The sequence below is a fragment of the Eublepharis macularius genome, chromosome 7 (genome assembly GCF_028583425.1).
Source record: "Eublepharis macularius isolate TG4126 chromosome 7, MPM_Emac_v1.0, whole genome shotgun sequence".
Classification (NCBI taxonomy): Eukaryota; Metazoa; Chordata; class Lepidosauria; order Squamata; family Eublepharidae; genus Eublepharis; species Eublepharis macularius.
In genome coordinates, this window is record NC_072796.1 from 46917693 (window position 1) to 46930850 (window position 13158).

At 39.8% G+C, this 13158-nt stretch overlaps 1 protein-coding gene across 2 annotated transcripts in view; it reads left to right on the forward strand.

Annotated features, from left to right (window-relative positions):
• The window catches only part of CDKAL1 (CDK5 regulatory subunit associated protein 1 like 1), a 480236-nt gene that overhangs the window by 302191 nt on the left and 164887 nt on the right, over positions 1-13158 (forward strand). For both annotated transcript variants that reach the window (XM_054985473.1, XM_054985474.1), the window contains one exon: positions 6581-6747. In XM_054985473.1, coding sequence (XP_054841448.1) covers positions 6581-6747 — 167 coding nt within the window. The remainder of the gene's footprint in view (positions 1-6580; positions 6748-13158) is intronic.

Genomic DNA, 13158 nt, shown 5'->3' on the forward strand with positions numbered 1-13158 from the left:
TGCAAAGAGTTCAAATGCTGCTAAATTAGGCAAAAAATATCCAGCCTACATTTAAAGGATCTATTGAGGCATTCATACATACAAATATCAGTCAGGCATGCAACACTGGAAATGCCCCTAAAAGCCCTTAAAGAGACAGTGACTCAGTAAAGTCTGGGACATAAAGATTGTACCAAAATTGTACCTGTAGATTAGGAAAGAAAAAGGTTAATGGACGTAAAAGTATTTTTAAAGATAACTTCTTGCACAAATAGACCCTTATAGTATTGATGCCCACCCATGTCCCCAAAAGTGATGAAAAGAGAAGATGGGAAGATGGCTGCCTGCTGTTTAAGGTATAGGCTGAGCCTCTGTTTCCTTCCTGTTGCAGGCGCATAAAACATGGGGATAGTAACAAGTGTGAGCCAAAGAGCTCTTGACCAATTTGCCCAGCAAGTCCAAGGCCAAACCAAGATGTTGTTTAGTGTACTTTTGGGGAGGGGGGGATTCCTGCTTATCTAAATTGTATTCTGCTTAAATTGTTCATTTATTTAAATTATATTCATTTTTGTAAATAATCCACTTTGGGTCCCTATCAGGGAGAAAAACAGGGTAAGAAATACATTAAAGTAAATCTAATTTTGAACTTATGACTAGATTTAAATTTTAAAATCCACACAACGGGGAGAGGTATGAAAGGGGAAGATGCTTCTACAAATCTAGAGAAAACCCAGAAAAATCCCAACAAATTAACCAAAATCGGAGTTATTAAGTGCCCTGAAAAATAGAGGAACAATATGCACACAGGTGTGCACACTATAGTATCAAGGGGAAATGCCCGCCCAAATCTCGCTAAATCACAGGTAGTTATTACTGGGTTTTCTAGCAACTCCTAAGACTCAGCATTTAAAACAACAAAAAATTGGTCCTGGATGAGGGGAGAAAGAGAGAGAAGGTGGCAGCAATGGCAATGATAGGCAGAAGGTCACCACAAGAAGGGCGTGGGAAGGAAGTAGGATACAGTAGCAGTAGATAGGATTTCCCCTCTCCTGCAAGTCCTTGTGGGTCCCTTATTAATAAAAAGCTGGTATGGTAAAGCTTTAAAAATATGTCATTATATAAAGTAATGAAATGTCATGACTTTGTATGATTTGATTTTGTTAGTTGCTTCTGAGCATGCTTTTCAGGCCAGTATTTTATACTGACAGTTCTTCACATCCTGAGAGACCCAGCATCACTCCAAGATCACCTCTCCTCATTTGCCTGGAAAAGTTCAGTGAGACAAACATCAATAGATATTTGCAGTAAATGCGGACTTCCAAAGAGCACACCCTGCAACATTTCACAGCCGGGAATAGGGCTACTTGGGGCAAAGGATGGAGAATAGGAGTCAGGAGTTGCCTCAGGGATGTGGCCTGGTAAACAGTGATGGGTCAGAGATAGACACAGAAGAGATGTACATTCAAAGGGAGCTAGGAAAAAAAAAAACCGTTAGCCACTTTGGCGGAGTTTGCCGTGGTAGGTAGAAGTTAGAGGTAACCGTTCCATACTATGATCTTAAGTACACAGCCTGTGAGAGATTATATCCCATATTGCAGATCATGTCATATTTCAGATCTTAAGTCTTGCAGGACTGAGGTTAATGAAGAGCAAAATTAAATCCATTGTGTATCTTTACATCAATTTTTGGTGGTACAATGCTTTTATGCATATGTTTCAGCTGTACAGAATGCCTCCTGACTTGGGGCACTCTCTAGTGAATAGTTCTGTGAGACTGAAGATTTCATACAGATGCTACTATAAAATTTGATCCAGTGAAAGATATTAACAATGTTACAAGTTTACAAACTATGGGAGAATATGTATTTACAAATAAATAATAGACATAAAGTATGATCACAGTGGAAGAGGGGAGAACCTCACTATTAACAGCAGAAAATAAAACATTTTACCCACCACATACTCTTCATGCATCTACCATTGTAATTTATTTACAGCCATCTTTCTCTCTGAGAACTCTGGAGGTGGGTTTCCAAATGGAATCAGACAGCATAAAACATAGAACAAACAATGTAACAGGACTAGGATTACAGATTTAGAAGACAATGAAAACTTTAAAAAACTGTCTACCCTACATGATGCAGAAATTAGATTACAGCGGTAGGAGACAATGCACTAAAACAAGATGATATATACACTAAAGATTGCAACATACTGTAGTCCTAAATAATCCCTTATAAAAGTGCCCTTCGGAACTGTTCCATTATACTACAGTTCTAATCCCTTTATAAAAATGCCCTCCTGAACATTTCTGCTTGTTTTGTTTCCAGTTTATTTTACATGGTGATACTAAGGTGCATATGTCGAGCCTCCTTTTCTGGGTTATTTACTCCTTAAAAAATGTTCACCATTCTTTTTCTGCAAAGGGGTTAAAAGAGCAGTAAACTGTCGCTTGTGAAATTTTAGTCTGTTTGGAATCTAATCTAGATTTAGACCTGTCTGCAAAATCATTTCATTGTAGACCATGCTAGTTAGCCAATAAAAGTCCTTGTGTGAAATGTAAGATATTTTCTGAATGCATACAATAATAAGCTTTCTATATTCTAAAACCATTCATGTTCCAGGGTTCACTACAATATAATTTTTACTCTGATTTGGGGTCTCCTAATATATACCATACTCTCCAAGGCAAATTTTTAACACAGGGAAATGGCTTTAAAAGTTCCAGAAAGTGAGGAGATTAGTGCCTTTCTTTGATATATTAAGGAAAGAAACAAGACCTTTATCAGTAGCAGGCAGCTACTTAACATGAGATTTCTGCTTTTTGTTTGTTTGCTTTAAGTCTAACAGCTCAATCCTGTATACAGTCCATTGATTTTATGATGCATCATATTCTGCATAAGATGGTGCAGTTCAACGAAGTTCAGCGTAAGTTTAAGGTGATGCATATTGGAACAAAATATTCCAGCTTCATGTGTAGGCTAATGAGGGCTGAGACTGAGAGGGAAAGGGAGTGAGAGAGACCTTGGGGTCATAGTGGATAGCTCAATGAAATGGAAAACACCAACCCAGTTTGCCAGAGCAGTGGAAAAAGTAAACTCTTTGCTGGGGAAAGGGACTGGAAAATGTCCAATATTCTACTAGATCTATGGTGCAGTCTCATTTGGAGTACTGTGTGCAGTTATGGTCAAGGGTATTTAGCAGTGTTGAAGAAGGTACAGAAGAGGGGAAACAAGAAGATGAAGGGAAGGGAAGGCTGAAGAGCCTGGGACTTTTCAGTTTAGAAAAGAGATGACTAAGGGAAGGCGTGATAGAGGTTTATATTATGCACAGAGTAGAGGGAATGGATAGAGAGAACTTTTTCTCCCTCTCCCAGAACTTAGAACTTGAAGGCACCTAATGAAGCTGATGCTTAGTAGATTCAGGACAGACAAAAAGAAATATTTATTTAGACAACTAGTGGTTAAAATACGGAATTTGCTGCCACAGAATGTAGTGACAGCCACAGGCGCAGACAGCTTTAAAAGGGGATTAAACAGATTGATGGAGGAAAGGTCTCTCGCTGACTATTGGCCATGGGGACTAAAGGGAACTTCTGCATTCGGAGGCAGTGAATCTCTGAATACTAGTGCCAGGAGGCAACATCAGGGGGAAGCCTTGGCCTCTGCGCCCTACTGTTGGTCTTCTGCAGTAACTGGCTGGCCACTGTGTAAGACAGGGTGCTGGACTCGATAGACTGCCGGACTGATCCAGCACAACTCTTCTTACGTTCTTAATGGCAGCAAATAATATAAAGTGCCAAGCGTAATTACCTGGAAGTAAATCTCGTAAATATCAGCATGTTTTTATCCTAACTTTCCTCCAAGGACTTGGGAATGACATACCTGGGTTCTCCTCGCCTCCATTTTAGGTAGGCTGAGGCAGTGCCACTGGTGCATGGTCACCCACTGAGCTTCAGAGCCCAGTTGGGATTTTCTCACTTTCTGATTCATCATACACCACTCTAGTTCTTGGTCCATTTTGTAGGTATTGGGATGTATTTTGCCACCCTGTACTGGAGAAAGGCTTCACATTATGTTGAGCAGCCATAGGATACAATCCAATGCCCAGATATATCTTTTAAAAGAAATTATTGTGGTACCCTTAAAAACTAAGTATAAGCTTTTATAGGCTACAGACGAAGAGGCTTTAAGGTATTTCAGGATTCCTTTTTTGTTTTTTCCTGCAACAAGCTACCTTGCCAAAGTTAAGAACTTTTAAACCAGCAGCATACCTTGTGAATATATTTCTGCTTCTCCTTGGATGCAGTAAAATGTCCCATCTTACCTTTGCTTAAATCATCCCACATACCTCCTGTTAGAATCTGTACTGTAGAGACAATGCTGTTTGTTGAGTTCCATGTAACCTATCCAGGCTAACAGTTTTTGGGATATGAAGAAAGGGCAAGCATAGTCTGTTTAGAGGTAAGCATTTGTGCCTGTTTGAATAATCAGCATTCCCTTTTCTTTAACGCCCTTACGGTGCAGCAGCAGAGACAAGTTATTCCTGTTGTTGCTAATTTACTGTTACAGCTGCTTCCTCTTTACTGGATTTAATTTTCAGCCCACCAGGGGGCTAATGATCTCCACCTATGCAGATTTTCAGGAAGGCTGTTGCTCTCCATGTGAATGTTGTTTTCATTCCTATTCATAGTGACTGTTTCTTTACTCTCCTCTGGCAACAGCAAAGCAACATTCCAGCAGCCCTCTTCTGGGGCAAAAATGTGGAACCATTTGGATGGAAAATTTATAAATTGAGATTACAGTGGGTTTTTTTTTAGAAGACTGAACATTGTTTTGATGAATGCTTGCAACTGGAAAATAATGGTTAATGTCCTGTTCATATGAATTGCTTTAGGAATGAATTTTCTGTTTTCTTTAATTGGCATTTTTTCCCCTTTGGTACACATCTAATTATTGATTGAAATTGTGAGAGGGATTTAAAAATAACACATGAACTTGCTAAAATATATCTAGTACATGTTAAAATATTTTCACTATTATTTTTATTCATTTTTGCTCTCTGGTTTATATGTTCGGAAATGTTTTTTGTTCATATTTCTGTCTCGATCCTATACAATTTGTGAAGGAACAAGAAACTAGCTGTAAACTGTATTTGGCTTGGAGTTCACAACTGCAGGGCCAACTGATGTAAACAACCTGGAGTGGCTAGAATAATGTAAATAATAGTGAAAATATAAAATAATAAAAATTCTAGTAAGATGTAGAACAAAATAGGGTTTTTTCAGTATTTCGATGGACTAGCAAATATGATTTTATAGCGTTTGTTGGCATGGTGAAAACTGCATGGCTAAAAATTACATATTCTCTGTTGTGATGCTTCTTTTCATGTGCCAAAGTGGCTGGAAACTCTTGGAAATCTCCATTTCTCTTGTTCATATTGTTTCAAATCCTCACATGGCCGTTGTAATATTAACATTTGACTATTTCACTGTTCATTCCAAATAGAAGAATCAGAGAATCGAAGCAAGTTAATATTGTACTTTTTAATTTAAATAGCAGCCGATGTGTATGTTGCTTAACTAAGTTTCATAACCAAAAGAAGTCTGCAAAAATATATTTATGAGGGTAGACAATAAAGGGAAAGTAATACAAAGTAAGGAGTGATGATATCGAGCAAATGCAGTTTCATGTATTCAGTCTTTGTTTTGGTTGGGATTAAGATAATCCCTATTTCAATGTAGACACAAACAAAATTCTCCCTCTGTCCCATTTTACTGACATTTTCATTGTGAGGAGACTGACAGAACACTGTGTGAGCTTCTGTTTACAGACATAGATTGGTGTCCGTCCCCATGTTCATTTCTAAAGATGTTACCAACTTTACATACTCAAGACCAGCATTCTTTTAAATTGCAAATGAAATGTTACTATTTTCTGCAGCCTTACTAATTCACAAGTATTAACTGGTCAGAAGCACAATGTCTCAGTGGGAGAATATGTCCATGCTGCATTGATTGTCTCTCTATAAATGCGACAATTTTAATATAGCCTTGTTAATACCATTTTTACAGGCTACAGTTTGTAACAGTGGCTTTGCTCTAAATGATAGCATAGTCAGCTGCAGTTGGCTTGTTTTAGCTCTCACTTACTTGGTCTTTTTACAGGCTGCTAACTAGGCAATTAGTCAGCTAACTGTTAGCAGTTTGGCCATGGCTTTATTACTACTTGCTTGAGCAGCATTGCTCATAGTGTTTAATAAGCCAGATAGCCTTAGAGATGGGAGTGCAGTCTCTTGCCTCTGTCTGAGTTGCATTAAAAAGGCATCTTGCATTAGTCACTGACGGTGAATGTTAATCACCCCACAGTAATAATTTACAGAATTGTTGTAACACTCTGGTGCTCATAAAATGAACTCAGTAACCCACTACTACCTAAGGGACATGGCTGTCTTTCTCTGTAGTTGAATACTCAGTCTGCCTGCATAATAGTTAGGCTTATGCAATACTGCATTAAAAGAGGAGTGAGCAGCTGTATGATAAAATAACTAGCTCAAAAGCAGATTTGTTAATTATCTCCCTCTTTCTCTCTTTCATTGACAGAAGGGGTATGTGAGATATGGCTGACCAGTGAAGACACGGGAGCTTATGGAAGAGACATTGGCACAGACCTCCCTACTCTCTTATGGAAACTGGTTGAAGTGATCCCTGAGGGAGCGATGCTAAGACTTGGCATGACAAACCCGCCCTATATTTTGGAGCATCTGGAGGTACGTTCAAAAGAAGAACCACACGTGTGATACAGATGAAAGGATGCCACATTTACATCCAGTGTGAAATAAAGACTAGCAACAATAACCATCATTCAGTGTAGCTGTAATTGTCAATATTTTGTTACTATGTTTACTGAGGTGGGAACCAAAAAAATCTAATTTCTCAGTAAAAATGCAAGAACATAAGCAAACAACTATGAATATAGATCTCTTAGATGTTATCTTCTATTGAAGTAGTAATTTAGCATTGAGGCTTATACTTTTTTTTAATGGGCCACAAGTATAAATGCATGACTGTTACATATTGTAAGCAAATAAATTTTTTGTATTGCCAACATTCCCTTCTCCTGTCCAGGTCACTTCTTTCTCTGTATTGGCATTTTAAAGGTATCATCCCTTCCTCACAGATACACAGTGATCTGATGACTGAACTATTTTGTTTATTTAAGACTTGTAGTAGCCTAAGCAAATGCTGGATTTCTCATAGGTAACACTTAGAAGACTTAGAAAATCTTACTTTAGCTTTATACAATTTTGAATGCCTTCCAAGAAATTTTGCTATTTTTTTGGTGCCTCTAGAAGGTGCTGATCAGATATACTTAGCATGGTAATTTAATTCTGTGTCAGACAGTAGCAGCAGGATGTTAGAAACACAGACTGCATGTTTTAAATTAGAATTCTTTATTTCTGGAGCAGTACTTTTTACGAAGCTTAAGAGATTTTTATACCTTCACATGATAGTGAAATAATTGGCCTGCTGTGACCTCAACTAGTGCTCTACAACTGAAAGCAAACGTCTGACATTGCTTTGATCCAGTCAAGTCCCATGATCCCCAGTATAGCGGTTTTGGTGGTCAAAGGGGACCCCCTCCTCTTGGATGGATTCACCCATTGTGTATATGTCCTGATAATGTTTCTGCAAAGCACTTCTGGGTTACTCTTAGCTGTTAAGAGCTCTGCCTCTTTCCCAGTACAAAGAGTCCTTGGTATGGTGATCTGAGGGAAAGTAGTTCCACCAGTCTTAATAACACCCAAAGGAATCTGAAGCCTTAATGGCCTGTAGCATCATGCACAGGGAGAGGGGATTAGGTCTTGGAGATGCACACTGCTTGGAGCATGTCTCTCAACCATAACCTCCTCTCCAGGACAAACTACAAGGGGCTTGAGCAGACCAACTCTCTATCTTGAACAGGATTCTGTTCTACAATCAAGACTCTGGTTTATTCATTCATTAACAATTAGAGAAAATTTTCAGCACAAAATGTTTCTCAAGCATATGTACACTCCTTTTGGCCTCGCTACCAGGAGGAAGGAATGAGTAAATTGGACTTTATTGGCCACCAGATTAAAAAAGAAACCATTCTTTTTGAGGACAGATTAGTTTATCAGAGAGTTGCCATGCTCAAATAAGTAAAAATCAGCCTGATTCATTGGTTCCTTTCTTCCCAACATGAAAACACCTAGGGCTGGAATTTTTCTCTGAAAAGTAACAAGTGTATAGTGTTATTGCTTTGCTTACCATTTTGGTTGCACTTCCGGCTTAGCTGGGCTGCGGGGATGTTGCAGTTCATACTCATTTCCAGTATCTGCAGACATCCAGGCGTGTCGCTGTTCTTTTTTGAGACCTTGCCAACTTTCCCACTTACATGGTTCAGCTTCCTCCTCTTGCCGTGTACTGTGATCTGGGATTATATGTTCTGATCGAATTCTTCATTCTAGAGTCCCTAAACATTTTTATTCGTTATTCAAGTTTAGTTTGTGAAGAAGAGTCTTTATAACACAAGTCTAGCTATTATGAGGCAATGAAAACTTTGCAATGCTTTTAGATGATTAGTTTGCAAAAAGGTTGGGGGACTTACAAAATGCAGACACCACTTTTCAGAACACTTTGCTGTTATTTAACCAAGTTCCTGTAATCTATAATAACTAGAGATTAAAACACAGTGCTTTATGAGATTGTGGCTCCGCTGCAAATGAAAGTAGGGTAGTTCAGTTCCAAGGTCTTGCAAGTAGACCTTGCAGGCAAAGCCTAGCCCAGGATAATGGTATTATTGGAAAATTAATCTTCCGTTCTGATATAATTTATGTCTCTCTGAAGGATTTTTATGTTTCCTTTTTAACATTATTTAGCTTTATCAATGGAAGAAATGAAAATATGTAGCTTCTGACTTCATCAAGGTTCAGTTTGTGAGTGCACACAAGTTTCTCTGTCGATTTTTTAAGGTCAGGGTTTGAGCCTATCTTTCCTTCAGATTTTTGAAAATTGGTAGATAAAACTAGTTTTTAGTTTACAGACATCTCATTAGCTTCTTGTTTGTCTTTGAATGGTATATGCTTGTTCATTGCATACATGATGTTACATGCAACAACATGGCTTCAAGCTAGGGGTGTGCACCAAAAAAAGATTCAGGTTTCCTGCTTCGGGTTTACTGAAGAGGGAAAAAAATTTGAGTATTTTAACTGCTTTGGGATTATTAGGTAAGATTCAGCCAGTGTTTTCAATGGGAAATGCCATTCCTGGCTATCTGGGGACCTGGGGGCATTTTCTTACCAAATAATTCCAAATTTTCAGGGAACCCTTTGCTAACCTTCCTCTCACAACCACTCAAGTTTCAGGGAGATTGGACTTCGTGGAGCCATGTTATGACCCCCCAAAGCGCTGATCTCCATTATTCCCTTTTGGGAAAATTGGGGAGAGTTCCTAGGTGGCTGGGGATGGCATCTTGCAAACAAAATGTACCAGACCTGCAGGGGACCCTCTGCTAACCCTACTCTCACAACCACCCAAGTTTCTGGGAGATTGTACTTCGGGGGGCCATGTTATGGCCCACCAAAGAAGGTGCCCCATCCAATGGCCCCCTGAAGTCCAATCTCCCTGAAACTTGGATGGTCATGAGAGTAGGGGTAACAGAGGGTCCCCTGCTGGTTTGGTGCATTTTGCTTGCAAAATGCCACCCCCAGCCACCTAGGGCACCCCCATTTTCCCCATAGAGAATAATGGAGATCAACAGTGGATAGGGGCACCTTGTTTTGGGGGCCATAACATGGCCCCTTGAAGTACAATCTCCCTGAAACTTGGGTGGTTGTGAGAGGAGGGATAGCAGAGGGTCCCCTGAAAATTTGGTGCATTTTGCTTGCAAAATGTCACCCCAGCCACCTAGAAAGCCCCACTAGCCACAGAAGCACTTTCCTCTTTAGAAACGGTAAGGGGAAAAACTGCTTCCATGCTACCCGAAGTTTAAAGCATTCCAAAATGCTTCAGTAAGCTTTGTTTTGGCATTCCCGAATCACTTCAGCAATGCTGAGGCTGATTCGGGATACGCCAAAACATCCCAAATCGGGCTCGATTTGGGTTAAAAACTCGGATCCTGAACCCGAAGTGCACATCCCTATTTCAAGCACATGACAAAGATCCTTCTATCAAGTCTGTGTAGCTCAGTACTTTGTCTGCTGCAATTGGAAATGGCCCTCAAGGGTCTTGGGCAGAGAAAAGGTCTTTCCTATAGGGTTGTTGGTGCCCACTGATGGTGGGCAAACTCCCAACAAATCGTGTCTCTTCCCACCTATCACCAACTGATTAGTGGGAAGAAGTAAGCCCAGAAGTAGGCTGGAGAAATAGATGCGAATGCACCCACACACCCAGCCAATTATAGCATTTCTGGCATGATCTGAAAGTGACCCATGACACCAGGGCCGATTCTCTAAAACTCAGTTCGGAACAATGGGCCTGACATGATTCCATTACTTCTGGGTCACTCCAGAAGTGACATCATTGTGTGGTGCCACAGAGCATGTGCACACTGTGCAGAGGGGTAACCAGCAGCACCTTACCCACTCTCCCATCAATCGGGAGGACCTGGCAACTGTACTTTCCCAATATATGCTACCTGACATTTTTGAATAAGAGATACTAGAAATTGAACGGGAGACCTTTTGCATGCAAAGCATGTGATCTACCATTGAGCTGTGGCAGCCTCCAAGTTCATACAGTGTTTTGTAAGAATATGTGATGTAAAATTTGCTTGCTACAGGGCTGCTGAGCAGCCTGTTCACTCAAGGAAGCCATATTTTCTGGGATCAGAATTAATGATGATAATAATAACAACATTCGATTTATATACTGCCCTTCAGGACAACTTAATGCCCACTCAGAGCGGTTTACAAAGTGTTATTATTACCCCACAACAATCACCCTGTGAGGTGGGTGGGGCTGAGAGAGCTCCAGAGAACTGTGACTTGCCCAAGGTCACCCAGCTGGCTTCGTGGAGGAGTGGGGAATCAAACCCGGCTCTCCAGATTAGAGTCCCGTGCTCTTAACCACTACACCAAACTGGCTCTCTGATCTTATCAGAACACCTGATCTTATCAGAACACCAGAATTTGGACAATGGCTATTCTCTGTACTTAACTAGAAGATTTCTGGGATAAAGTCTTGCTGTTCCATCTGTTGATGCTAAAGTCTGCTTATAATAATACAAATTTAAAACTCTGAGGAATAACATGCTGCAGAAAATTATACTAACACACTATGTAGTTGTGATTTAAGATCCCAGATATTTCCAAATTTTCTGAAATTATAAGAAACACGAATGACTAAATTTGTATTTACACATGAAAGGTTTTTAAGGGCCCAATTGATCACAAAGTTAAAATAGCAGAATTACAGCAGCCTGCCTGTTTCATTCCTGCTTTGTACATCATTGATGCTAACCTATTAAATATTTTCACAATTTTTCTGCCTGTATGGCACATTACAAGTTGAGTGTGATAGTGCATGCTTAAGTCTGTATTTTTAAAAGGCTGTTCACACCTGCCGGTGCCTTTTTAAATGCTTAATTTCACATGATGAGATGCATAGTCTTCCATGTCACCTGTCAAAATGAGTCTAGTTCAAACTCCTCCATATGCCATCTGTGGGTTTTATCTTCATTATTAATTCAGAATGTTTCAGTGATACACTAGCCGTTGAGAAGGGGCCTGTGTGGTGGAAGTCCCCCCCCCTTTGAATACATGCAGCAGAATGCCAAGAGTGCTGCGAGTTACAATAGAATTTCTTTGCTCTTTCTCTTTGATTCTTCATGTCAACTCAGCGTTTTTGTTCCGTAGCCTCATTTAAGCTGATACTCTGCAGATGGTTTCCCCTTAACATGCCCTAACACAGCACCTTAAAATGTTTTGCAGTACAACAGCTAATCTCCTTTCTCTCCTTTTATCTGTTTCTAGTGCCGTAAATGTTTTTAATATTCCACACAGTCAAGTTGATCTAAAGACATGTGTTTAGCAAGTCATAAATATTCTCATATTAACACAAATTGACTGTCTTTGAAAGTTACTTTCAGCTGACTTCAAGCTTCATTACAACTTTATTCTTTCTGTACTATCAAATACCAGTTTCCTAATTTTTGTGTTCAGCTCTTACATTATCCTCTTGATTTTGTCCTGAATATCAAATGAAGAGCTACGTCTACAATTTCATAAACATCAAATAATGTAGGCTTTCTGTACAAAATGCTTTTAGGCCACAGGTGGAGGATCTCATGTTTGAGCTCTTCCTCCTCAAAAAACCTCACATGGTAAACCAGTATGAAAGTGCTTTAGCCTAGCTTCCCTTCTGACATGCTTATTTTCTTACATAAAAAAGAAAGGTAAAGGTGCAAGCACCGAGTCATTACTGACTTATGGGGGGATGTTGCATCACGATGTTTTCTTGGCAGACTTTTGTTATGGGGTGGTTTGCCATTGCCTTCCCCTTTTATCTACACTTTACCCCCAGGAAACTGGGTACTCATTTTACCAACCTCAGAATGATGGAAGGCTGAGTCAACCTTGAGGCAGCTACCTGAACCCGGCTTCTGCCAGGATCGAACTCAGGTCGTGAGCAGAGCTTGGGCTGCAGTACTGCAGCATACCACTCTGTGCCACGGAGCTCCTTATTTTCTTATATGCAGGGAGTTTTTTCCCCAGACAGGAGCATTCAAATTTATGGTCCCCACCCCCACCATCTACAGGCTGAAGTGGCACAGTGACACAGTACCAGGAGACTTTGTACTGAATTTTATTTTTACATGAAGCTTCTGGGCTGGGCCTGTGTAGTTCTTTGTGTTCTGCTCAGGGTTCCCACAAAAATCTCACATTAAATAAAAGTTAAATACTGGTAATATACTTCTGTTTTCATAAAACCCTTTGGAAGACATCTCACAGTTACTTGGTCTAACTTGTAAGACTCAAAGCACTGTCTCTACCATTAGCTCCATCCCAAAGATTATCCTGTAGCACAATAATGGCAATGTAACCACGTAAAGATTGCTTCCGTGTGTACTCTTGAAAAACTCAGAAGTCACTGAAATCAATGTTCAAAAGTTAAAAAAAAAATCCAGAAGGCAGTAAAAACCAAATAGTCAAAAACTA